Raw genomic sequence first — 24739 nt, 5'->3', positions numbered from 1 at the left:
CAGCACGGCGATTATACTTGCAGATTCCCCTGGTGTGTTAGCAGAGCCGTGCGTCCAGCGACACCACTGCACACATGTGCGGCATCGCGGCAGCTTGGCAGCAACCCCCTGTTGAGAGTGCAGCATCGCGCTGTAGGTCTCCGTGTGTGGAGCCTCCAGGGAGGACGAGCAGTTGATTGCATCCGTCATCGCCACGAAGCTCAAAATCTGCTGTGGTAGTGTAGGACAGCACTGGGCACAAACAGCTGGTTCACAGAGCCCCGCGGTTTGGGGAGCAGCCACTACCTTCCTCATGTTTTGAGGCCGGTGTGTTTGCCCTAGTTTGGAGGTCTCCGTTTCAACAAGATAACGCAAGTCCGCATGTTGTCCGTGCTGTCCTTACCTACCTCGATACAAACGGCACTCGAGTGTTGTCCTCGGCCTCGACACTGCCCAGAGTTCTCACCCATCGCAACAGGCTTGTCATGGGCTGCCTAGATAGTGATACGGCAGCACTTGCCAGCCAGTACGATTGAAGTAGTCTCCAATGGATTCCTCACAAGCGATTTCTAATCAGACTGCATGCCTATGGAGTATCTTGTCAGTTGTGCTACTGGATTCTTGCTTTTCTGTCATAAAGGTCAAATTTTTCAATAACTGATGGAAACTCACCCAGTTAACTAAAAGTGGCGTTCCCCAAGTAACTATTGTAGGTCCTTTGTTGTTCATGATCTATATCAGGAGTTCCCAACAAAACATTCTCGAAGACCCCCTCATCCAGCATGACTGGTACCTTGTCATATCACAGTATCAAGTACCTAAAAATGGCAAATTAAGAGTCTTTTTATACGTTTTCTATTTTTGCTACTTAGAAAAAAAACATTGACATATTCATTATCGGAAAAAGTTGAGCTTTAAATTTTTTCAATTTAGCCACCATTGTTATTGTTAAATTTTTGATTAGTGTTAAAAATCTTTGTCTTCAAATCTGGGTGTTTAGTATAACAAATGCATTATCTTCCTCTTCATCTATAGGCCTTTCTCGTTTTGACGAACCACTTTTTAATCAACGGTCCACTTTTAACCACGCGAACTGTATCTTCCCCAAAAAAACAACGCTTTACAAACACTACTGTTTTAATACAGAATATTGAATATGTAAACCATACGGTCTGTGTAAGCACTGGAAATAAATTAACAATGGCCGATTGTCGTCCGAAATGCGAGTTTCTTTGTAAAGTGACTGTCAGTTGTCAGCTGCAAAGAGGCAGCGCGCGTAGTCTAACGGCATACAGCAGAATCATTTGCATCTATCTAATTCTAGTTTTGCGCTACAGAGTGCTAGTGTCAGTTGGCTCTAGCAAGACGCTAGACGCAGAAGTTACCGTTCGCTAAAGCTCTGCTCATGCAGGAAGCGGCCAAAACTAAAAATCTGTTGTAATACGAAATATGTTTAATATATTTTTTTTATTCTAATAACATCTTGAGGACCCCCCCCCCCCCTGGGCATAGCTCATGGATCCCTGGGGGTCCTCCGACCACCTGTTGGGAACCACTGATCTATATAAATGGTTTAGCAGAACATCTGAGCACCCTCTTAGATTGTTTTCAGAGGTGGTTCTCATTTACCCTCTCGTAAAGTCATCAGATCAAAACCAATTACAAAATGGTTAAGCAAGATATCACTATGGGAGACAAATGTAGCAAGTGACTCGAAATATTGAAAAGTGTGAAGTCATCCACATGTGTACTGAAAGGAATCGGGTAGATTTCGATTACACTATAAATCACACGAATTCAACTGAACATTACCAATAAGAATAAATTAAGTTGGACCGACCACGTGTGCGGAAGGCGAACCAAAGACTGCGTTTTACTGGTAGAATCTTAGAAGATGCAACAGATCAACTAAAGAGAACGCCTACAGTATGCTTTTCCGCCCTCTGCTAGAGTACTGCTGTGCGGTGTAGGATCTTCACCGGATAGGATTGACATAGAACATCATAAAATTCAAAGAACGGTGGCTCGTTTGTTTTCTTTTTTCTCGCGAAGTAGGAAAGAGATTCACTTTCTAGACGGCTCATCCCTTGAACCACTTAGTAAGTTTTTTTGTTTTGTTTTTGGTACAAACAACAGAACAAAGGAGGTGGCTTACAAAACACTCGTTCGACCTATACTTGAGTATTGCTCATCAGTGTTGGATCCGTACCAGGTCGGGTTGACAGAGGAGATAGAGAAGATCCAAAGAAGAGCGGCGCGTTTCGTCACAGGGTTATTTGGTAAGCGTGATAACGTTACGGAGATGTCTAACAAACTCAAGTGACAGACTCTGCAAGAGAGGCGCTCTGCTTCGCGGTGTAGCTTGCTGTCCAGGTTTCGAGAGGGTGCGTTTCTGGATGAGGTATCGAATATATTGCTTCCCCCTACTTATACCTCCCGAGGAGATCACGAATGTAAAATTAGAGAGATTCGAGCGCGCACGGAGGCTTTCAGACAGTCGTTCTTCCCGCCAACCATACGCCACTGGAACAGGAAAGGGAGATAATGACAGTGGCACGTAAAGTGCCCTCCGCCACACACCGTTGAGTGGCTTGTGGAGTATAAGTGTAGATGTAGAATTTATGTAAAACCGATGCGCATCTAGCAGCAGTGAATAAAAACATTTTATTGTGTCAGTATCTCACGTAAGAGACCACTTAATACTAACTTGAAAATTCGGTTCTATCAATCAAGTATTGTAGCAGTAACATTATAGGAATGTGGAGAATTAATATTTACAAAGAAAGGTGAAGAAAAACTATTAACAGTCGTGACTAAAATACTAAGGGACATTTTTATGTCCGTAAGTTATGAAAACCATACGGAATGAAGGATAAGAAAAGAACAGAGATCGCTGTAAAGACACCGCAACATCATGGTAGTGCTACAGAAGAGAAAATTGAGCTAGGCTGGCCACATAGCAAGAATAAAAAAGAGTAAACTACCTAGAATAGGATTCTCTGGCAGAATAGATGGAACGAGAGGAAGAGGAAGAGATTACGTGCGATGGGACACAGTTAGGATATACATCAACTCACAATGGACAAGCAGTGCACTCGGCAAAAGAAGTGGAAGAGACCCATAGAGCAGGCATATGGCTTCTAAGTGCTACGGATAATTCATTCTTCACCGTGTACACTCAAAAGCCTCTCAGAAATTTAATTATGTAGTTTTCCTACAATACTGTCTACACTCAATCATTTCATTATTTTCATTCCTTCTTCGTGTTGTAATTTTAATAACAATGGTATTGATGGACTTACTCTTGTGTGCTATAAGAGACACTCCCTGGAACATCAGAGTCCGAAAAACGTGGCTTTATGCTTGTGTCTAATGATGAGATTACAACATTCGTAGAAATAAGAAGAGAAGTAGACAACGATCTCTGTGATTCTCGGCGGATTTGTAACATCGTTTTTATAGTCAGTATCAACAATTATTTGATGTCCTTATACCTGTCAACGCAAGGGCAGAAATGTCACAGACATATAGGACGATACTGATATTCGAAAAGAAAATCAAAAACATGGATAATTCAACTGAAATGACTGACCACATATCAGTAATTGGAACAACGAATGAGGATTTTTGAGAAAAAGTTCAGAGGTTCGCAGTTTGGTGCGAGATTTTAGTTCCTTTTTCCTGGTGATGAAGTTAACTGCTGTCAGATTGAGTTGGTGGGCCTACTGTATATCACACAGCTCAAGGAGTTATTCATTTGAATTCAGAAATTACAAGACATATTCTATAAAATGTTATATTCATAGGAATATCCTCATTAGCACAGAAAAGTTACTAAAGTTGTGGCTCAAATGGCTCTGAGCACTATGGGACACAACTGCTGTGGTCATCAGTCCCCTAGAACTTAGAACTACTTAAACCTAACTAACCTAAGGACATCACACACATCCATGCCCGAGGCAGAATTCGAACCTGCGACTGGAGCGGTCACGCGGTTCCAGACTGAAGCGCCTAGACCGCACGGTCACACCGGCCGGCTACTAAAGTTGTACTTAATAGCTGATTCAATTAACTAAGCGAGTGATTTCTTTTTCTTTTATGATATTTATCACGTTCTACCAACGTTTAGGGTCACCAAATTTTAACCTACTTTTGGCTGTATCATGAAACCTTCTTTCTGACATATTACACGTTATGAAAGTCAAACTTGGGTAGATGTATGAGCATAATGCATCAGTCAATGCATGATTGCTCCGCATTTTGCTTAAGAAATAAGATGTGTGATTCTGCTCGTTGTATTATCATCATCTAAGCCAATGACTCAGTTAAGAAATAAATTTATTGTATTAACAGAAGGAGAAAATGTTGAAAATGAATCCTGCTGACGAGTTGGTGGCAATAAAAGCGAGCTGTTGCATTCTTGTCTCAAAAGTAGTCCCCTCGTGTTACAGACATGTGTCCCATTTTTCCCAGCTTCGCACGGCTATCATCAGACAACCACCGACCATGTGGGGAGTTTTAATGGGTGGGGAAGGTGAACAGGTGAGGTGGTGACGTTACTGGCGGAAATGACTGAGCTCAGGGGCTGGTGTTTATAGCTGCCATACGACCTATGGTGTCAGTGAAACAGCGCTGTTCTCCAAAATCATATCTGTTATGAGTAATTTGAGGTACGGATTATCTTCACCATAGCGACAAAATGTGGACTCAGTTCTTCGTCGGCTACGGCCGTGGCGCGTGTCACGACGCAGCGGCGGAGCCGCGCAAGTGGTCAGCCTTTAGGCGCAAACCTACTGCGACTCACTGACAGGTAGAGGGGCCTGCTCCAGCGCTGTGTCCTGAAGCGAGTGCCAATAGCACATCACGTACGGCTGGTGTTCTGAAGAGGCCGAAGCCCAGGACCCAAATCAGGGACACAGCGTACAGCCAGGGGGCGGTAGTCTGCAGTCGCTTGATATGTCCTTTCACCAGGGGAAGGCCCGGGCTCATCAACATCTTCAAACATGGCGACAGCCAAGCAGCGGTGGGAGCGTGCAGCAGCTAAGTCCCACTAGAGCATGCTGCCTGTGGTGTCACAGGCAAAGTCTTTTCTCCGCAGCAGGCAGCACATTGCGTTTGACCAGTCACGTTGTGTTGTAACTAGCGAGACTGTCATTCCGCCGGAATCAGAGAGATACATTAGACAACCAGACACGGACTGTTCCTTTGAAAACGGTCGTAAGTAAGCTGGACATAATGTCGAGGAGGACGGCGACGTGGTAATTTGCCCTCATTATCCGGAGGTGTCAGCGGACCTGTCTCCACTGCGGTGTCCCAATCGCTGTCAGTTCCCTTTTCCCTCGAACTATCCGTCAGTGCTAGGATGCCGTGGAGCGCCTCAACTCGCAGGTTACGTGTTATGGTTCCTCAGTGCAAGGCGTGCGGAATGACTCATTAGGTGCTGTCATGCCGCGCCATCCTTAATTATGGCTCGGTTGGATGTGGAAATGTATGACGAGCGGCGCCCTGCCTTTTGCAACATGTTTGCGAGCCCCAGATCCTGGTTGTGACAGACGGTGTGAGCCAGATCTGATGCTCTGCCGTCTACGCCAAGTAATAACTTTCAAAATTTATATGTACAACACGGAACTGAATTTGCTGCCCAACAGCCTATTTCACAACCACATCCCCTTTTAATAACCCAGCGGTGAAGGAACGCATATTGATGGTAAGATGTTGCTGCAGTCCTAGAGTTTGACGTCCGATGAAATGAGGCCAGTATTACTCTGAAAGACACGGAACGAAGGGACTTTATAAATCTGTAGGAACAAAACTATCAAGAGATGAAGTTCGTACTAGTTTTGCATCATTCTGGAGCGTACTCCTACGTTAAAAATAATGTTGTTAATTTTTCTTTTGAACTTAACTATTTTTACTTTTCCCAAAAGCACTGTGGAAGCGGACAAAATGACGCACTGCTATCGTTGAATTATATATAGTTTCTAAATTAATAAATTAATACGAAGTTTAAAATGGGTGATGATTACTACTAGATGTTGGTGATGTAGTGCACATTCTCTTCGTTGTTGTTGTTGTTGTTGTGGTCTTCAGTCCTGAGACTAGTTTTATGCAGCTCTCCATGCTACTCTATCCTGTGCAAGCTTCTTCATCTCCCAGTACCTACTTCAACCTACATCCTTCTGAATCTGCTTAGTGTATTCATCTCTTGGTCTCCCTCTACGATTTTTACCCTCCACGCTGCCCTCCAATGCTAAATTGGTGATCCCTTGATGTCTCAGAACATGTCCTACCAACCGATCCCTTCTTCTAGTCAAGTTGTGCCACAAACTTCTCTTCTCCCCAATCCTATTCAACAGCTCCTCATTAGTTATGTGATCTAATCTTCAGCATTCTTCTGTAGCACCACATTTCGAAAGCTTCTATTCTCTTCTTATCTAAACAACACTACTGGCCATTAAAATTGCTACACCAAGAAGAAATGCCGATGATAAACGGGTAGTCATTGGACAAATATATCATACTAGAACTGACATGTGATTACATTTTCACGCAATTTGGGGGGGCATAGATCCTGAGAAATCAGTACCCAGAACAACCACCTCTGGCCGTAATAATGGCCTTGATCCACCTGGGCATTGAGTCAAACAGAGCTTGGATGGCGTGTACAGGTACAGCTGCCCATGCAGCTTCAACACGATACCACAGTTCATCAAGAGTAGTGACTGGTGTATTGTGACGAGCCAGTTCCTCGGCCACCATTAACCAGACGTTTCCAGTTGGTGAGAGAATGTGCTGGCCAGGGCAGCAGTCGAACATTTTCTATATCCAAAAAGGCCCGTACAGCACCTGCAACATGCGGTCGTGCATTATCCTGCTGAAATACAGGGTTTGGCAGGGATTGAATGAAGGGTAGAGCCACGGGTCGTAGCTCATCTGAAATGTAACGTCCACTGTTCAAAGTGCCGTCAGTGCGAACAAGAGGTGACCGAGACGTGTAACCAATGGCACACCATACCATCAGTCCTGGTGTTACGCCAGTATGGCGATGACGAATACACGCTTCCAATGTGCGTTCACCGCGATGTCGCCACACACGGATGCGACCATCATGATGCTGTAAACAGAACCTGGATTCATTAAAAAAAATGACGTTTTGCCATTCGTGCACCCAGGTTCGTCGTTGAGTACACCATCGCAGGCGCTCCTGTCGGTGATGCAGCGTCAAGGGTAATCGCAGCCATGCTCTCCGAGCTGATAGTCCATGCTGCTGCAAACGTCGTCGAACAGTTCGTGCAGATGGTTGTTGTCTTGCAAACGTCCCCATCTGTTGACTCAGGGATCGAGACGTGGCTGCACGATCCGTTACAGCCATGCGGATAAGATGCCTGTTATCTCGACTGCTAGTGATACGAGGCCGTTGGGATCCAGCACGGCGTTCCGTATTACCCTCCTGAACCCACCGAATCCATATTCTGCTAACAGTCATTGGATCTCGACCAACGGAAGCAGCAATGTCGCGATACGATAAACTGCAATCGCGATAGGTTACAATCCGAAATTTATCAAAGGCGGAAACGTGATGGTACCCATTTCTCGTCCTTACAGGAGGCATCACAACAACGTTTCAGCAGGCAACGCCGGTCAATTACTGTTTGTGTGTGAGAAATCGGTTTGAAACTTTCCTCATGTCAGCACGTTGTAGGTGTCGCCACCGACGCCAACCTTGTGTGAATGTTCTAAAAAGCTAATCATTTGCATATCACAGCATCTTCTTCCTGTCGGTTAAATTTCGCGTCTGTTGCACGTAATCTTCGTGATTAGCAATTGTAATGGCCAGTAGTGTATTTATCGTCCATGTTTCACTTCCATACATGACTACACTCCATACAAATACTTTCAGATACGACTTCCTGACTCTTAAATCTATACTCGATGTTAACAAGTTTCTCTTCTTCAGAAACGCTTTCCTTGCCATTGCCAGTCTACATTTTATATCCCCTCTACTTCGACCATCATCAGTTATTTTGCTCCCCAAATAGCAAAACTCCTTTACTACTTTAAGTGTCTCATTTCCTAATATAATACCCTCAACATCACCCTACTTAATTCGACTACATTCCGTTATCCTCGTTTTGCTTTTGTTGATTTTCATCTTATATCCTCCCTTCAAGACCCTATCCATTCCGTTCAACTGCTCATCCAAGTCCTTTGCTGTCTCTGACAGAATTACAGTGTCATCGACGAACCTCAAAGATTTTATTTCTTCTCCATGCATTTTAATACTTAATCCGAATTTTTCCTTTGTTTCCTTCTCTGCTTGCTCAATATACAGATTGAATAACATCGGGGAGAGGCTACAACCCTGTCTCACTCCCTTCCCAACCACTGCTTCCCTTTCATGCCCCTCAACTCTTATAACCGCCATTTGGCTTCTATACAAATTCTAAATAGCCATTCGCTCCCTATATTTTACCCTTGGCACCTTCAAATTTTGAAAGAGAGTATTCCAGTCAACACTGTCAAAAGCTTTCTCTAAGTCTACAAATGCTAGAAACATAGGTTTGCCTTTCCTTAATCTAGCTTCTAGGATAAGCCGTAGGGCCAGTATTGCCTCACGTGTTCCAATATTTCTACGGAATCCAAACTGATCTTCCCCAAGGTCGGCTTCTACTAGTTTTTCCATTCGTCTGTAAAGAATTCGCGTTAGTATTTTGTATCCGTGACTTATTAAACTGATGGTTCGGTAACTTTGACATCTGTCAACACCTGCTTTCTTTGGGATTGGAATTATTATATTCTTCTTGAAGTGTGAGGGTATTTCGCCTGTCTCATACATCTTGCTCATCAGATGGTAGTGTTTTGTCAGGACTGGCTCTCCCAAGGCCGTCAGTAGTTCTAATGGAATGTTGTCTACTCCCGGGGCCTTGTTTCGACTCAGGTCTTTCAGTGCTCTGTCAAACTCTTCACGCAGTATCATATCTCACATTTCATCTTCACCTACATCCTCTTCCATTTCCATAATATTGTCCTCAAGTACATCGCCCTTGTATAGACCCTCTATTTACTCCTTCCACCTTTCTGCTTTTCCTTCTTTGCTTAGAACTGGGTTTCCATCTGAGCTCTTGATATTCGTACAAGTGGTTCTCTTTTCTCCAAAGGTCTCTTTAATTTTCCTGTAGGCAGTATCTATCTTACCCCTAGTGAGATAACCCTCTACATCCTTACATTTATAGTCTAGCCATCCCTGCTTAGCTATTTTGCACTTCCTGTCGGTCTCATTTTTGAGACGTTTGTATTCCTTTTCGCCTGCTTCATTTATTGCATTTTTATATTTTTTCCTTTCATCAGTTAAATTCAATATTTCCTGTGTTACGCAAGGATTTCTACTAGCCCTCGTCTTTTTACCTACTTGGTCCTCTGCTGCCTTCACTACTTCATCCATCAAAGCTACCCATTCTTCTTCTACTGTATTTCTTTCCCTCATTCCTGCCATTTGTTCCCTTACGCTCTCCCTGAAACTCTGTACAACCCCTGGTTTAGTCAGTTTATCCAGGTCCCATCTCCTTAAATTCCCACCTTTTTGCAGTTTCTTCAGTTTTGATCTACAGTTCATAACCAATAGATTGTGGTCAGAATCCACATCTGCCCCTGGAAATGTCTTACAATTTAAAACCTGGTTCCTAAATCTCTGTCTTACCACTATATAATCTATCCGATACCTTTTAGTATCTGCAGGGTTCTTCCATGTATACAACCTTCTTTTATGATTCTTGAACCAAGTGTTAGCTATGATTAAGTTGTGCTCTGTGCAAAATTCTACCAGACGGCTTCCTCTTTCATTTCTTACACCCAATCCATATTCACCTACTATGCTTCCTTCCCTCCCTTTTCCTACTACCGAATTCCAGCCACCCATGACTATTAAATTTTCGTCTCCCTTCACTATCTGAATAATTTCTTTTATTTCATCATACATTTCTTCAATTTCTTCGTCATCTGCAGAACTAGTTGGCATATAAAATTGTACTACTGTAGTAGGCGTGGGCTTCGTGTCTATCTTGGCCACAATAAAGCGTTCACTATGCTGTTTGTAGTAGCTTACCCGCATTCCTATTTTTTTATTCATTATATTAAACCTACTCCTGCATTACCCCTATTTGATTTTGTATTTATAACCCTGTATTCGCCTGACCAAAAGTCTTGTTCCTCCTGCCACCGAACTTCACTAATTCCCACTATATCTAACTTTAACCTATCCATTTCTCTTTTTAAATTTTGTAACCTATCTGCCCGACTAAGGGATCTGAGATTCCACGCTCCAGTCCGTAGAACGCCAGTTTTCTTTCTCCTGATAACGACTTCCTCTTGAGTAGTCCCCACCCGGAGATCCGAATGGGGGACTATTTTACCTCCGGAATATTTTGCCCAAGAGGACGCCATCATCATTAACCGTACAGTAAAGCTGCATGCCCTCGGGAAAAATTACGGCTGTAGTTTCCCCTTGCTTTCAACCGTTCGCAGTACCAGCACACCAAGGCCGTTTTGGTTAGTGTTACAAGGCCAGATCAGTCAATCATGCAGACTGTTGCCCCTGCAACTACTGAAAAGGCTGCTGCCCCTCTTCAGGAACCACACGTGTGTCTGGCCTCTCAACAGATACCCCTCCGTTGTGGTTGCACCTACGGTACGGCTATCTGTATCGCTGAGGCACGCAAGTCGCCACACCAACGGCAAAGTCCATGGTTCATGGGGGAGTTTTCTTCGTTATGACTGCTAAATGACGGAGGATTCCGGAAACTGTGAATGGTGATTCGTATGTAGGAAGTATTGGAGAGGAAATGCAAAAGATCATATGACATTACAAGACACAGGACCTCATCTAGGGTTGTTCAGCTACCCGACTCAAGGAGTTCCCATGTGGTGCCGCGTCAGGGACACGCCTGCGTGACGAGAATACGATGACATGATTAGAACACTACAAACACCCAGTCTATGAGCGACGAAAATCTCCGACCTGGCTCGAAATGGATCTTGAGATCCTGTCATATAGAGGTAGTGACGCTAAGTGCTAGACTATGAGCTGCCGAGGATTGGAGAGAAATGTATGTGTAAAATGGTAAGGGATATCTGCCAGTATGAAAGTGTAGCCGCGCGGAGTGGCCGTGCGGTTTGGGGCGCCATGTTACGGATCGCGCTGCCCCTCCAGCCGGAGATTCGCGTCCTCCCTCGGGCATGGGTTTGTATGTTGTTCGTAGAGTAAGTTAGTTTAATTAGTGTGTAAGTGTAGGGACCGATGACGTCAGCAGTTTAGTCCCTTAGGAATTTGATGTGTTGGCAAATGTGCCAACACCTTGTAGATAGAGGAGGCCGAAATGCACGCTATCTAACGCAGACGGGCGTGAATTCTGGAACAGGATAAGTAGTGAATTCTCATAAGAAAAGTATGCAGCTCCTCGAATACTTATCTTTATTCCATCCTTGTGGTACATCGCTCTTGATGAGACATTTCATACGATAACTATCAAACTATGTAAGGCTAATGGCGCCTTGCTAGGTCGTAGCCATGGACTTAGCAGAAGGCTATTCTAAATGTCTCTCGGCAAATGAGAGAAGGCTTCGTCAGTGTAGTCGCTAGCAAAGTCGTCGTACAACTGGGGCGAGTGCTATTCCGTATCTCGCGACCTGCCTTGTGGTGGCGCTCGGTCTGCGATCACACAGTGGCGACACGCGGGTCCGACATGTACTAAATGGACCGCGGCTGATTTAAGCTACCACCTAGCAAGTGTGGTGTCTGGCGGTGACACCACATTCCTCCCCCGCAAATCGGCGAACGGTCGTGTTATAAGGCTTCCGCCCGCCGTGGGGAGGACCCCATGTTGACGTATGCGATGAGGTGGGGAGCCTAACAACAGGCGAGGCTGTGCCACCCGCACCCGGCCATTCGGTCCGAGGGGAGCTAGGAAACGCCTGAAAACCTAGTCCAGGGTGCACGTCAACATGCGGTGTATGCGCCCGTGAAGAGACAGGAGGGGCCGAAGGGTCGACCTCCATTGCGGCGGGGTATCCGACGCGCGATGACGTCATGTGGTCCGGAGCGGGCAAGAGTTCCATAGCGGAGGACAGCTGGTCACGGGAAGCAATCGGCGGCGCGTGACCCAGGGAGGCGCTTGGCGGCTGCAGCGAAGCGTCGAATGCGGGCGTCGCCGGCGGGAGAACAGGCGGCGGCTGCGGCGGCTGCGGCGGCGCGTCGCCATGGGGCAAAATGGAAGGCATCGTCGGTAACACCTGGGGATGAGGCGAGCCAGTAGATGGGTCCCCAGGGCGCTGACCGGACGACACCGTCGCTGAAAGCAGACGGGGAGCGGCAGAACCCGTGCGACGACAGAGGCGCAGCTGATTGAGATGCCGACGCACCTCACCAGAGGCCCCCAAAACCAAATACATCGCGCGGCCGAGGCAGCGAAGAATGCGCCCTGCGAGCCAACGCCGTGAACCTCGATAGTTGCGATAGAATACAACGTCGCCTGGAGCAAAAGCAGAAGTCTGCCGCTGCACTGGAACCTGATGCGGTGGATGCAGCAAAGACATCAAGGTTCGATGAGGACGACCGTGGAGCAACTCAGCCGGCGAGCGACCATCTCGGGGCTGAGAGCGATACGATGACAAAAAGAGCAACAACGCGTCCTCCCGAGAATGCGACTCTTTCAACTTCAACATCTGTGACTTGAAAGTCCGGACCAATCGTTCAGCGGCACCGTTTGACTGAGGCGAAAACGGCGCGGATGTCAGATGTTGAATACCATTGACCTCGCAGAAAGACTGAAATTCTGCGGACCTGAATTGTGGGCCATTGTCGGAAACAATAGTCTGCGGAAGACCTTCAATGCAAAAGATAGCAGACAACGCTTGGATGGTGGCAGAGAACGTCGTGGAAGACATCCAGACAACAAAAGGAAAATTACTGAAGGCATCTACCAGAACCAACCATCGAGCATTCCAGAATGGACCAGCAAAATCGATGTGCAAGCGTTGCCAAGGGGAAGTGGCTTTTGGCCATGCAAAGACTTTCCGCGGCGGTGCGGATTGTTGTTCGGCACACGCCATGCAAGAAGAACACATATTCGTAATCGCAGCATCGATTCCGAACCAAGTACAGTGCTGACGAGCAAGTTGTTTCGTTCGCACTATACCCCAATGTCCTTGGTGAAGAAGCCGTAAGACAGAGGACTGTAACGAACGTGGGACCACGACTCCGGACTGATCAATATCAGAACGCAACAACAAAACACCACGTCGAACAAAAAGTCTCTCCTTGTGAGCAAAACATCGGCGAACCAACGGATCCTCTATCCGAGATATTGACAAAGGCCATTGCAGTAGCAACAAAACGCAAAACGGTAGCAAGGACCGGGTCAGCAGCTGTGGCTGTAGCTACACGACGAAAATCAATCGGAAACGATTCGACCACTTCATCGGTTTCCGAATCAATGAACATGCAAGCAAGTTCGGAAGAATCGAATGCTTTATCCTCAGCAACAGGCAAACGGGACAACGCATCGGCGTTTCCGTGCTTAGCAGTGGACCGATACAAGATATCGTAGCGGTACTGCGAGAGGAAAATAGACCAGCGAATGAATTTCTGCGCTGTACGCGGAGGTACAGGCTTGTTCGGATGAAAAAGCGACGTCAAAGGTTTGTGGTCTGTGATGATGGTAAAGTGAGGACCATACAAGAAATCATGGAACTTAGTAACACCAAACACGAGAGCCAAAGCTTCTTTCTCTATCTGTGAATAATTTCTTTGCGCAGACGAGAGCAATTTTGACGCAAAGGCAATAGGGCGATCATGCGAGCCAACTTTGTGCGCAAGCACAGCACCGATCCAGAAATCCGATGCATCGACCATCAACAAAAGGGGTTTCTGGGGATCGAATGGTGTAAGGCAAGTATTTGAAAGCAACGCCGATTTCAACTGGCGAAAGGCGCGTTCGCATTCCGCCGTCCAGACGAACGGAACACCCTTACGGCGTAAGCTATGAAGCGGAGCTGAAATGGAAGAGGCATTGCGCAGAAAGCGATGATAATAGTTAATTTTACCCAACACACTCTGTAGCTGCTTCACATTTTGTGGTGAAGGCAAATCTTGTATGGCACGGAGGTGCTCTGGACTCGGATGTATGCCTTGGGCATTGATGACATGGCCCAGGTATGGTAAGTCACGAGCAAAAAACACACATTTGTCCTTCCGCATGCGAAGACCATGTTGGCGCAATACCTGAAATAATGTTCGTAGGTGTGCTAAGTGCTCGTCTGCCGTCTTTCCGGAGATCACAATATCGTCCAGATAGTTCGCAGCAGTAGGGACCGACGCACAAATAGTTTGTAAATATTGCTGAAACAATGCAGGGGCGGATGCACACCCGAATGGCAGTCTTTTGAAGCAGTACAAACCAAGATGCGTGTTAAACACCAAGACGCGCTGGGATTCGGCGCCCACTGGGATTTACAAGTACGCATCTGCTAGGTCCAACTTGGAAAAGTATTTACCCGGGCACAGTTTATCAAAAAGATCTTCCGGGCGGGGTAAGGGAAAAGTTGCAGTCACTAGTTGTGGATTCACTGTTGCCTTGAAGTCCACACAAAGTCTCAGTTTTCTGGAAGGTTTTGGCAAAATTACTAAGGGTGAGGCCCAGAGAGAAGCTTGCACCCGTTCAATTACACCCTGTGATTCTAGATCGTTTAATGTTCTTGCGACCTCATCACGCAATGCGTGAGGAACATTGCGCGCTCGGAAAAATTTCAGTTGCGTGTTTACCTTCAGTTCCAAATGTGCTTCATAGTTCTTAGCACAACCAAGGCCCGGTGCAAAAATGTCTGCAAATTCTTCACATAGCCGAGAAACACTGTCTGAAGGCACAGTCTGATTCACTGATAGGACCTGATTGACTATTGACAAGTTAAACAAGTGAAATAAATCTAAACCAAACAAGTTCACTGCAGTAGAGGAACGAAGAACGTAAAATGACACAAGTTTTGTTTGTCCCTTGTATGTTGCAAGAAGGGTGCACTGTCCTAACACAGGAATTTTCTGTCCTGAATAACTTTTTAACTGAACATTTGCGGCACGCAACGGAGGTTTGCCCAGTTGTTTGTACGTGCCGTGATTGAGCAATGAAACTGCAGCTCCGGTATCGAGCTGGAATGGTATGACCTTGCCATTAAAGTCCAAATCTACAAAAAGTTTATTGTCCTGCTGACGGCAAGAGCGACTGTTTTGTGCAATTTGAACAGACACTGGTACAGAACCACTTGTTAATTGACGTGATTTCCGGCGACGTCGACGCACACGTTTTGTGGGACGAACACAGTCACTGTTAGAGAAAGTGGCACTGGACGAAGTGGAATTAACTACATGAATGTCCATGGGGGAAGGTCCACGAGCCTGAGTGTCCTTGGTTCGATTCCGGCGCGAAGCAAAGGGCCTGGAATGATTGTGATTGTCTGATCTGAGCTTTTTCTGGCAAACACTTTGGACATGTCCTTTTTTATTACAGAAAAAGCAAATAGCTTGGCGTGACGGGCAATGTTCACGCGAATGTCTAGTAGCAGACCGCGGGCATGATTTCACTGCATTTGTGTGCTGGCGCGGCACACCTGGTTTAGAGCGTGGCGGCAGCTGTGCGGATGTGTGCGAGGGCAGTTTACCGGGCCGTGCTGCGCGCCCGGCGGGTCGGTTGATGTTACACACGGCTGGCGAAGTTTCAAATGATTCCTGAGCAAAGTTAAGTGTGTCTTGTCTATCCAATATGTCTATCACTTGTTGAAGGGAGGGATTGACTAGTTTCAATATCTGTTCCCGTATGCGAACATCAGAAACGTTCTGTGCAATTGCATCACGCACCATAGTATCTGAATAAGGAAGGACACAGTCACATTCAAATGCACAATCCCTTGTAAGGCCTTGCAATGTTGCAACCCACTCCCTATTAGTTTGACAGGCCGTACGTTTTGTACGAAAGAACGTATACCTCTTTGCAACTACATTAACTGTTTCTTTGAAATAGGCGTCCAATGCCGACTAAATTTCTTCGTAGGACAGAGTTGCTACGTCGCGTCGGGGAAACAATTTCACTATCACACGGTAAGTTTGCACGCCGACACAAGACAATAAGTGAGGCTGCCGCTCGTTACCTTGAATTCTGTAGGCGGCGAGATGAAATCCAAACTGGCGTGACCACTCAGTCCAGGTCTCTTGCTGTGCATCAAAATTGCGAAACGGCGGTGCAACTGCATGTTGTGGCAGCGGTAGCGGCGGCTGCCGCATCGGTTTGAATGGCACGTTGACCCTGGACGAGCTGTCCAAGGGCATCCAATAACGCCTGCGTCTGCTGAGTCTGCAAGCGATAAAATTCGGACAGTACATCTGGCGAAGCCATGACACAAGTAAATGTAAGCAATTAGAAAGAACACGTTTCCCTCGTCGCCAATGATGTGTTGGCAAATGTGCCAACATCTTGTAGATAGAGGAGGCCGAAATGCACGCTATCTAACGCAGACGGGCGTGAATTCTGGAACAGGATAAGTAGTGAATTCTCATAAGAAAAGTATGCAGCTCCTCGAATACTTATCTTTATTCCATCCTTGTGGTACATCACTCTTGATGAGACATTTCATACGATAACTATCAAACTATGTAAGGCTAATGGCGCCTTGCTAGGTCGTAGCCATGGACTTAGCAGAAGGCTATTCTAACTGTCTCTCGGCAAATGAGAGAAGGCTTCGTCAGTGTAGTCGCTAGCAAAGTCGTCGTACAACTGGGGCGATTGTGGTGGCGCTCGGTCTGCGATCACACAGTGGCGACACGCGGGTCCGACATGTACTAAATGGACCGCGGCCGATTTAAGCTACCACCTAGCAAGTGTGGTGTCTGGCGGTGACACCACAGAATTCACACACATTTGAACATTCGAATTCAAAGTATTACAGCGATGACCAGGATACTTACCTGTAGAGAGCCTGTATTCACAGAGGACAATGAATTTTATGCTGCGACCATCGTTTGCATCGATCGTGAGATTAAGACAAGAGAGGTTACAGTAGGTACTAGGGCATACAAGGTGAAAAGTATTTAAACCGACAAACCCTGGGAGGTTATAGGGGACATCAAAACAAATATTTTTCCCCAGTGTCATTTTTTCCTATGAGAATTATTTAAACCGGTGGAGGCCTTATTACGCTCTTCAGTTGTTAGAGGGCGTATTACGCTCTTCAGTTGTAGGCAACTGCTGTCCGCTAGTGTACTAGTGCATTGTCTCTGTTTACTAATGGAGCGATACACCTGGAGTGAGCACACTGAGATGGTTGGTCCGTACTACGTAGCGCACCACAACGGACAAGATACACAGCGGGATTATCAACAACAATATCCTAATCGCCGTATCCCGCATCATACGACGTTTGCTGCTGTGTACCAACGTCTGCGTGAGACCGGGTCATTTAGCAGATTACCTGGGCAGGGGCGCCATCGCACGGTAAGATCGCTGCAATTCGAGGAAGCTGTCTTGCAGCATGTGGAACGGGATCCTTCAATCAGCACTCGTGCAATTGCACGTAGCATGGGGACGAATCAGACGAATGTAGGAATAGTCCTTCGAGAGTAATTGTTGCGTCCATTTCACTTACAGCGTATCCACAACTTAGAACCAGTTGACTACCCAACCAGAGCACAGTTTTCGCAATGGTACCTGGAACAGCCTGAAATGCATCCTACATTTCCAGCCTCTGTGGTATTTACCGATGAAGCAACGTTTAAACGTGATGGAGTCTTCAACATGCGAAATTCGCATGTTTGGTGTGAGTATAACCCACATGCCACAGTTACTAGCGCTAATCAAGTGCGATTTTTCGATAATGTGTGGGTCGGTGTTGTTGGGGACATTTCATTTGTGTTACGACCCGTGGCTGTACCCTTCACTCGATCCCTGCGAAACCCTACATTTCAGCAGGATAACGCACGACCACTTGTTGCAGGTCCTGTACGGTCCTTTCTGGATATAGGAAATGTTCGACTGCTGCACTGACCAGCACATTCTCCAGATCTCTCACCAACTGAAAAGTACTAGTCAATGGTGGCCGAGCGACTGTCTCGTCACAATATGCCAGTCACTACTCATGATGCCGGCCGGGGTGACCGAGCGGTTCTAGGCGCTTCAGTCTGGAACCGCGCGACCGCTACGGTCGCAGGTTCGAATCCTGCCTCGGGCATGGATGTGTGCGATGGCCTTAGGTTAGTTAGGTTTAAGTAGTTCTAGGTTGTAGGGGACTGATGACCTCAGAAGTTAAGTCCCATAGTGCTCAGAGCCACTTGAACCATTTGAATTTGTCGGGGACTGTTTAATTGGGCCGTACCTGTACCTAGGCCATTAATTGGCAGGCACTATTACAATTTTCTCGCCAGAGCATTGCCAGAATTGCTGGAAGGCGTCCTGCTCCCTACAAGACAACGCATGTGGTTCCAAATGACTTTGAGCCGGCACATTTCAGTCGCCGTGTGCGTCGATTCCTGGACCGACAGTTCCCACAAATGTGGAATGGCAGAGGTTGTCGTGTACCATGGCCTGCTCGGTGCCCAGATATGTCCCCTGTGGACTTCTTTGTGTGGAGAGAGATGCGTAACCTTGTATACGCAGCCCCTATTGCATCAGAAGAGGATCTGGTTGCCCGGATAGTAGCAGCAGCAGTAACAATTCAGGATACTCCTGGGGTTTTTGCCCGTGTCAGACAGAACATGATCCGACGGTGTAACCTTTTTTTACGTGGCAATGGAGGCATTTTTGAAAATCTATTGTAATTGAAATTGGGTTGTCTTAATGTGTTGTCCCTTTATCATAAAAAAATGCAAATGTGTTTGTTGGTTTAGTTAATTTGCCGCCAGAGAAATCTTCCTCTACCGGTTTAAATACTCCTCATAGGAGAAAACGATATTAGGAAAAAAATATTTGTTTTGATATCCCCCAGAACCTCTCAGAATTTGTCGGTTTAAATACTTTTCACCCTGTATAAACAGTCGTATTTCCCTCGCTCAATACGCGACTGGAATGGGGAAGGAAATCGATAACATTGGTAAATGTCCTCCCTGCCATGCACTGCACAATGGCTTGCGGATTGCATATGTAGGTATAGATTTACATGTCTATGTGGCAGCCGGGTGCTGTGGCCTAGTGGTTCTAGGCGCTTCAGTCTGGAACCGCGTTGCTGCTACGGTCGCAGTTTCGAATTCTGCCTCGAGCATGTATGTGTTGATGTCCTTAGATTAGTTACGTTAGTTAGTAGTTCTAAGTCTAGGCGACTGATGAGCTTAGATGTTAAGTCCCATAGTGCTTAGAGCCATTTGAACCATTTGATTTGTCTATGTGGCAAATAACTGATAGGTCGGTTGCCAGCTGGGAAAGTAAAGTGTGTATTTCAACCTTCGTTGGGACCGATGACCTTAGCAGTCTGGTCCCTTTAATCCCCCAAACCAACCAACCAACCAACCTTCGTTTGGGATGTGATGGACGGGTTGTGGATAGATGGATGGGTAGATTTCAGGGATTAGCAACATTTCTAAAACAAAATTTCATTATTACGGGTGCCACCTCAGTGGCAGTTGAAACGCTTTTGTGGCCTGCCTTCTACTTGCTACTTGTAGCTGTGACACGTTTAGAATGAACCATCGTGGGAGGAGGGCAGGACGTTGAGTGAGCGCGTTGTCGCCAGCTCGCCGGCCTCGTGTCCTGCGCTGTGCTGCTGGCTGTGGTGCAGGGCGCCGGTCCGCTGTTCGAGCCTCTGCCCAGGGCCGTGCTCGCCGCCGTCATCATCGTTGCCCTCAGGTACAGTAACACTACGTCAACCTCCCACCGGGGACCGCTAGTGTAAGCGCTGCTACTACCTCACACATGTGAGTCGTAAGATAAGCAATGACCGCGTCGCAAAAAAATTTTACTGTTTCTTACTATGATAACCAGTGTAATAAAAATATTATTGTTTAGCGACGAAAAGTGAAAATATTCACGCTCTTGATATGCGAATCAATAAAGCCACCAACATCAAATTGTTAGGTTGAATGCTAGGTACGCAGCATATGCAGGACAGGTCTTCGACTTTCCTAAGGTACACACACAAACAATGGAATATACACTATGTTCCTATATTTTGCCTGTAACGTAGTGACGCAAAGCTAAATTAAACATAGCTCCAATCCTGCGCTTCCGAGCAAGGATGTACGGAGGTTTCCCATGGTCGAAAGCACAAGCTGGAATTATAAATCTCCTTTGAAATATTTCCAAGTGCGATCCACTCTATCTCTTCTACCAGCTCGCCTGGTCTTGACGAAGGAGGTCAGGATCTGGAAAGTGGCTGACCTCGAAGAGCCCGCTGTACCGACCATAGTAGAAAATGTAAATTATTGAAAACATTCTGACCGAGTGTGCCCAGATTGTCTCTGTGCAGGTACATTTTTATAGTGTTCAAGAAAGTTTGGCAGGTGGCAATGAGGACGTTGCCGAACTGGCTAGTCTTAGAGGGATCCTTTGCCGACTTACTCACGCACGTGTCAGTCACGCACCCTTCTCCCTCCCCACCCCTTCCCCCGCCCGCTTCTCTTGATCTGTACACAGGAGAGTGCAAAACAGAAGAGCTCAAAGAACAGAAGCACCCTTACCTGCTTCAGATTTCGACCAATGGGTTTGTTAATATTTCTAGAGGGTTCAGCATGTGCACCAGGACAGAAATTGCATTGCACTGCACTCCAGAGGCTTTGCTGGGCCATGATGTCCTCAAAAAAGGATTAAGTCGCCGAGAGGTATTAGCAGTGACAGACGTTGATAAGAAAGTCGTACTGTTGTTTATCTCACTGAGAATTGTCGTTGTTGACGGCTAAATGTGTGGGAATCAGCGCCCCAAGGGAGGCGAAAGACTCATCGATGCCTTTTGTTCCACGCCAGAGGCCTTTTCAAGTCGATTCTAAACGGTAGTCCGTCTGAAATGTTTTCTTTGGCCACCGATAAGAAAACTGTCGCGGCTGTGATGTTCTTTGCGGGGGCGTGGAAAAATGGGGTGAATAGGGGGTAAAAGGAAGTACGACGATCTTCCCATTATGTAACAAGTCCACGGTATCTTTGGGCAGAAGTCTGGTAAAAATTGGTGCCAATGTGACGTCATTAATGCACCTTACACCATACGCGAACTTCTGATCTGGGGCCCTTTTTTGCATGTATCAACTTGCACTGTTTGAAGCGTCGCTGAGCCCGGGGGTGACGTTGCAAGACGCCATCACGCCTTTGGACGATTACTGAGGAAAGTTGTAGGCACCTTCGGGCCAAATATTGAAGTTATACGTCGCAATCTAAGACAATTTCGGAGTTTCGAAAACGTGATCATTTAGTTGTGTTTCTCAGTGTAGTGGTTGGACCAGACCATAGACATCGGCAACTGTATTGGATAATAAGAAAGCACGTTTAGTTACATCCTGAAATTCTCTCTGCTGCAGAATGTTGTTCCTTTGCTGGGGTACATGGGTGAGCTCGAAATCGAACGATCTGGTGGTCGACTACGACCACTGTGTTTCGAAGGTAACACTTTATCTGAGGAAAATGTAAAAATACGCTGTACCATGCAGCCTTGAAATCTGAAATACCTTTTCGGGGTAATCTACTCGACTTCAACTGAAATTATTCTCTTCACTGACTGCCCCTGATACCTAGCGAGTCCCAAGTACATGGTTGATGGTGAGTGTTGTGTAGGTGTGACTACCGTACGATTGCACATCTGAGGTATAGACAACCGTTTTTTCGCTATCACATATACTGACTGTGACACTGATGTATAGTGCTTTGATGTCCAACCGACTTCGTCACTGTGTCTGCCGAGACGCCTATGACGCGATTGGGTTCTGGAACGTCGCTCCACAAATTTAGTTACATGCAATTGAACGCTTATTTATTAAACACATGTAAACCATAAAATCCAGTTAAGGTTTGACACAAATGAGAAGCTAGCTAGACTGAGAACTAAGTCCCATAAAAAACAGTCACATCCAGAAGTAAACTTCATTACCAACATAGCTGAGATAAGAGCTGTGATGGTTCCTGCCCTGAAGAGCTGTTTGCTGTAGGCAGCTGATTCCAGACTGGTGGCTGCTCCCTCCAGACTGCTGCTAAGTGCCATCGCCGGACTTTGTAGCTGAAGCATTCTCGCTGTTTCTGCTGAAAAACTTAGCTGTTACCGTTCGTACGAAGAATATCTGCAGACTAGTTAGGCCGTGCGTTACAAAACAACACGGATTTATACACCTAACCCTCGTATATGGCTGAAGCTACAGGCTATAATCCGCGTTCCGTTCGCTGGCTGTCCAAGCGCAGTGATGTCATCGTCTTGCCTGACTGGCTCTCTTGATGAGTCGTGACGATATAGTGCAGCCACTGCCGGTGACCTCTGTGGACAACCGCGGACGTGCTCGCCACATTTGGCGTCACCTAGAGATGTAGGCTACGCTGACACGCCACCTTGATGGAACGGGGAGAAGTGGTGTGGGAGACGACGGTACACCACAGAAGGCATTTTCCTTGCCACGCTACACTAAGCAGCCAAAGAAACTGTTGTAGCGTAACAAGACAGCTACGCCACACTGAAGTAGCCGAAAGGCACGCGTAATCTCAAGTAGGCTAGATAGAGGTCTGAAACAGGATACTTATTAATGTTATAAAGAAAAGTATGTAGCTGCTGGAATACTTAACTTTTAATCCTTGTTGTATACATCGTTCTTGATGAGACATTTCATACGATAACCATCAAACCATGTAAGGCTAATGGCGCCTTGTTAGGTCGTAGCCATGGACTTAGCTGAAGGCTATTCTAACTGTCTCTCGGCAAATGAGAGAAAGGCTTCGTCAGTGTAGTCGCTAGCAAAGTCGTCGTACAACTGGGGCGAGTGCTAGTCCGTATCTCGAGACCTGCCTTGTGGTGGTGCTCGGTCTGCGATCACACAGTGGCGACACGCGGGTCCGATATGTACTAAATGGACCGCGGCCGATTTAAGCTACCACCTAGCAAGTGTGGTGTCTGGCGGTGACACCACAGAAACTGGTACACCTGCCTAATGTCGTGAAGCGCCCCCGCGAGCACTCAGAAGTGCCGCAACACAACGTGGCATGGACTCGCCTAATGTCTGAAGTAGTGCTGGATCGAATTGATACCATGAACCCTGCAGGGTTGTCCTCAAATCCGTAAGAGTACGACGGGTGGAGCTCTCTTCTGAACAACATGTTGCAAGGCATCCTAGATATGCTCAATAACGTTCGTGCCAGGGGAGATTTGTGGCCAGCGGAAGTGTTTAAACTCAGAAGAGTGTTCCTGGACCCACTCTGCAGCACTTCTGGACGTGTACGATGTTGCATTGCCGTATTGGAATTGCCGAGATCCGTCGGAATGCACAATGGATATGAATGGATTCATGTGTTCAGACAGGAAGCTTACATACTCGTCACCTATCAGAGTCGTATCTAACCGTATCAGCGGTCCCATGTCAGTCCAACTGCACACATTACACTCCGTTACAGAGGCTGCAACAGCTTGAACAGGCCACTGCTGACATGCAGGGTCCACGGATTCATGAGGTCGTCTCCGTACCCGTACATGTCCACCCACTCGATACAATTTGAAACGAGACACGTCCGACCAGACAACATGGTTCCAATCATCAACAGGCCAATGTCGGTGTCCAGGTGAACCATAAAGCTTTGTGTCGAGCAATCTTCAAGGGTACACGTCTGGGCCTTCGGCTCCGAAAGCCCATATCGATGATGTTTCGTTGAATGGTTGGCACATTGACACTCGTTGATGGCCCAGCACTGAAATCTGCAGCAGTTTACGGAAAGGTTGCTTCTGCCATGCTAAACGATTCTCTTCAGTCGTCGTTGGACCCGTTCTTGCAGGATCTTTTTCTTGCCGCAGCGATGTCGGAGATTTGATGTTTGCCGAGTTGCTGATATTCACGGTACACTCGTGAAATGGTCCTACGGGAAAATCCCCGCCTCATCGCTACCTCGGAGATGCTGTGTCCTATCGCTCTTGCACCGACTACAACACCACATTCAAACTCACTTAAATCTTGATAACCTGCCATTGTAGCAGCAATAACAATCTAGCAATTGAGCCAGACACGTGTTGTCCTATATAGGCGTTGCCGACCGCAGCACCGTATTTTGCCTGTTTACATATCTCTGTACTTGAATACGCAAGCCTATACCAGTTTCTTTGGCGCTTCAGTGTAGTATGACTTACGGGATTAAGCGGTTAAGTTCGGGGTGCATACGTTGTCTCAAAATTCACGTAGGTTTTCCACACGAGAGGGCAAGAACGATACCATGGGCTGAAGTAACGTTAAATTCAAATTCGTCATTGGACTATCTCGGCTTGTGTTGAACCAGTGCAACTATTGTCTGTGTACTAACTTTGTTTTGTATACTTTTCTACCCATGTGTTATTATAACAGCTCATTTCTCTGTTCAGTGTCACGTAATTAGGACGGTATTAGCAACCGACATAACGATTTCCTTTAGCAAGTTTTTATTTACTTGAATTACTGAGAAGATTACGTCTTATCTCTGCTTGCCCGGAGGCTGCCTCTTTCTTTTCATAAAGAAAATTACACAGGTTGCTTGCAGATATTCAAAAGTCTGACTGCTCCGAAGAGCGGACATGCGCATTATATTACACGCAG

General features: G+C 46.4%; 1 protein-coding gene across 1 annotated transcript in view; it reads left to right on the top strand.

The window, feature by feature from the left end:
• The window catches only part of LOC124795604 (sulfate anion transporter 1-like), a 164924-nt gene that overhangs the window by 100300 nt on the left and 39885 nt on the right, over positions 1–24739 (top strand). The window contains exon 5 of the mRNA XM_047259674.1: positions 19738–19850. Coding sequence (XP_047115630.1) covers positions 19738–19850 — 113 coding nt within the window. The remainder of the gene's footprint in view (positions 1–19737; positions 19851–24739) is intronic.

Source organism: Schistocerca piceifrons, chromosome 4 (assembly GCF_021461385.2).
Source record: "Schistocerca piceifrons isolate TAMUIC-IGC-003096 chromosome 4, iqSchPice1.1, whole genome shotgun sequence".
Lineage (NCBI taxonomy): Eukaryota > Metazoa > Arthropoda > Insecta > Orthoptera > Acrididae > Schistocerca > Schistocerca piceifrons.
Note: the sequence above shows the minus strand (reverse complement) of the source record. Positions and strands in the feature narration are given on the sequence as shown.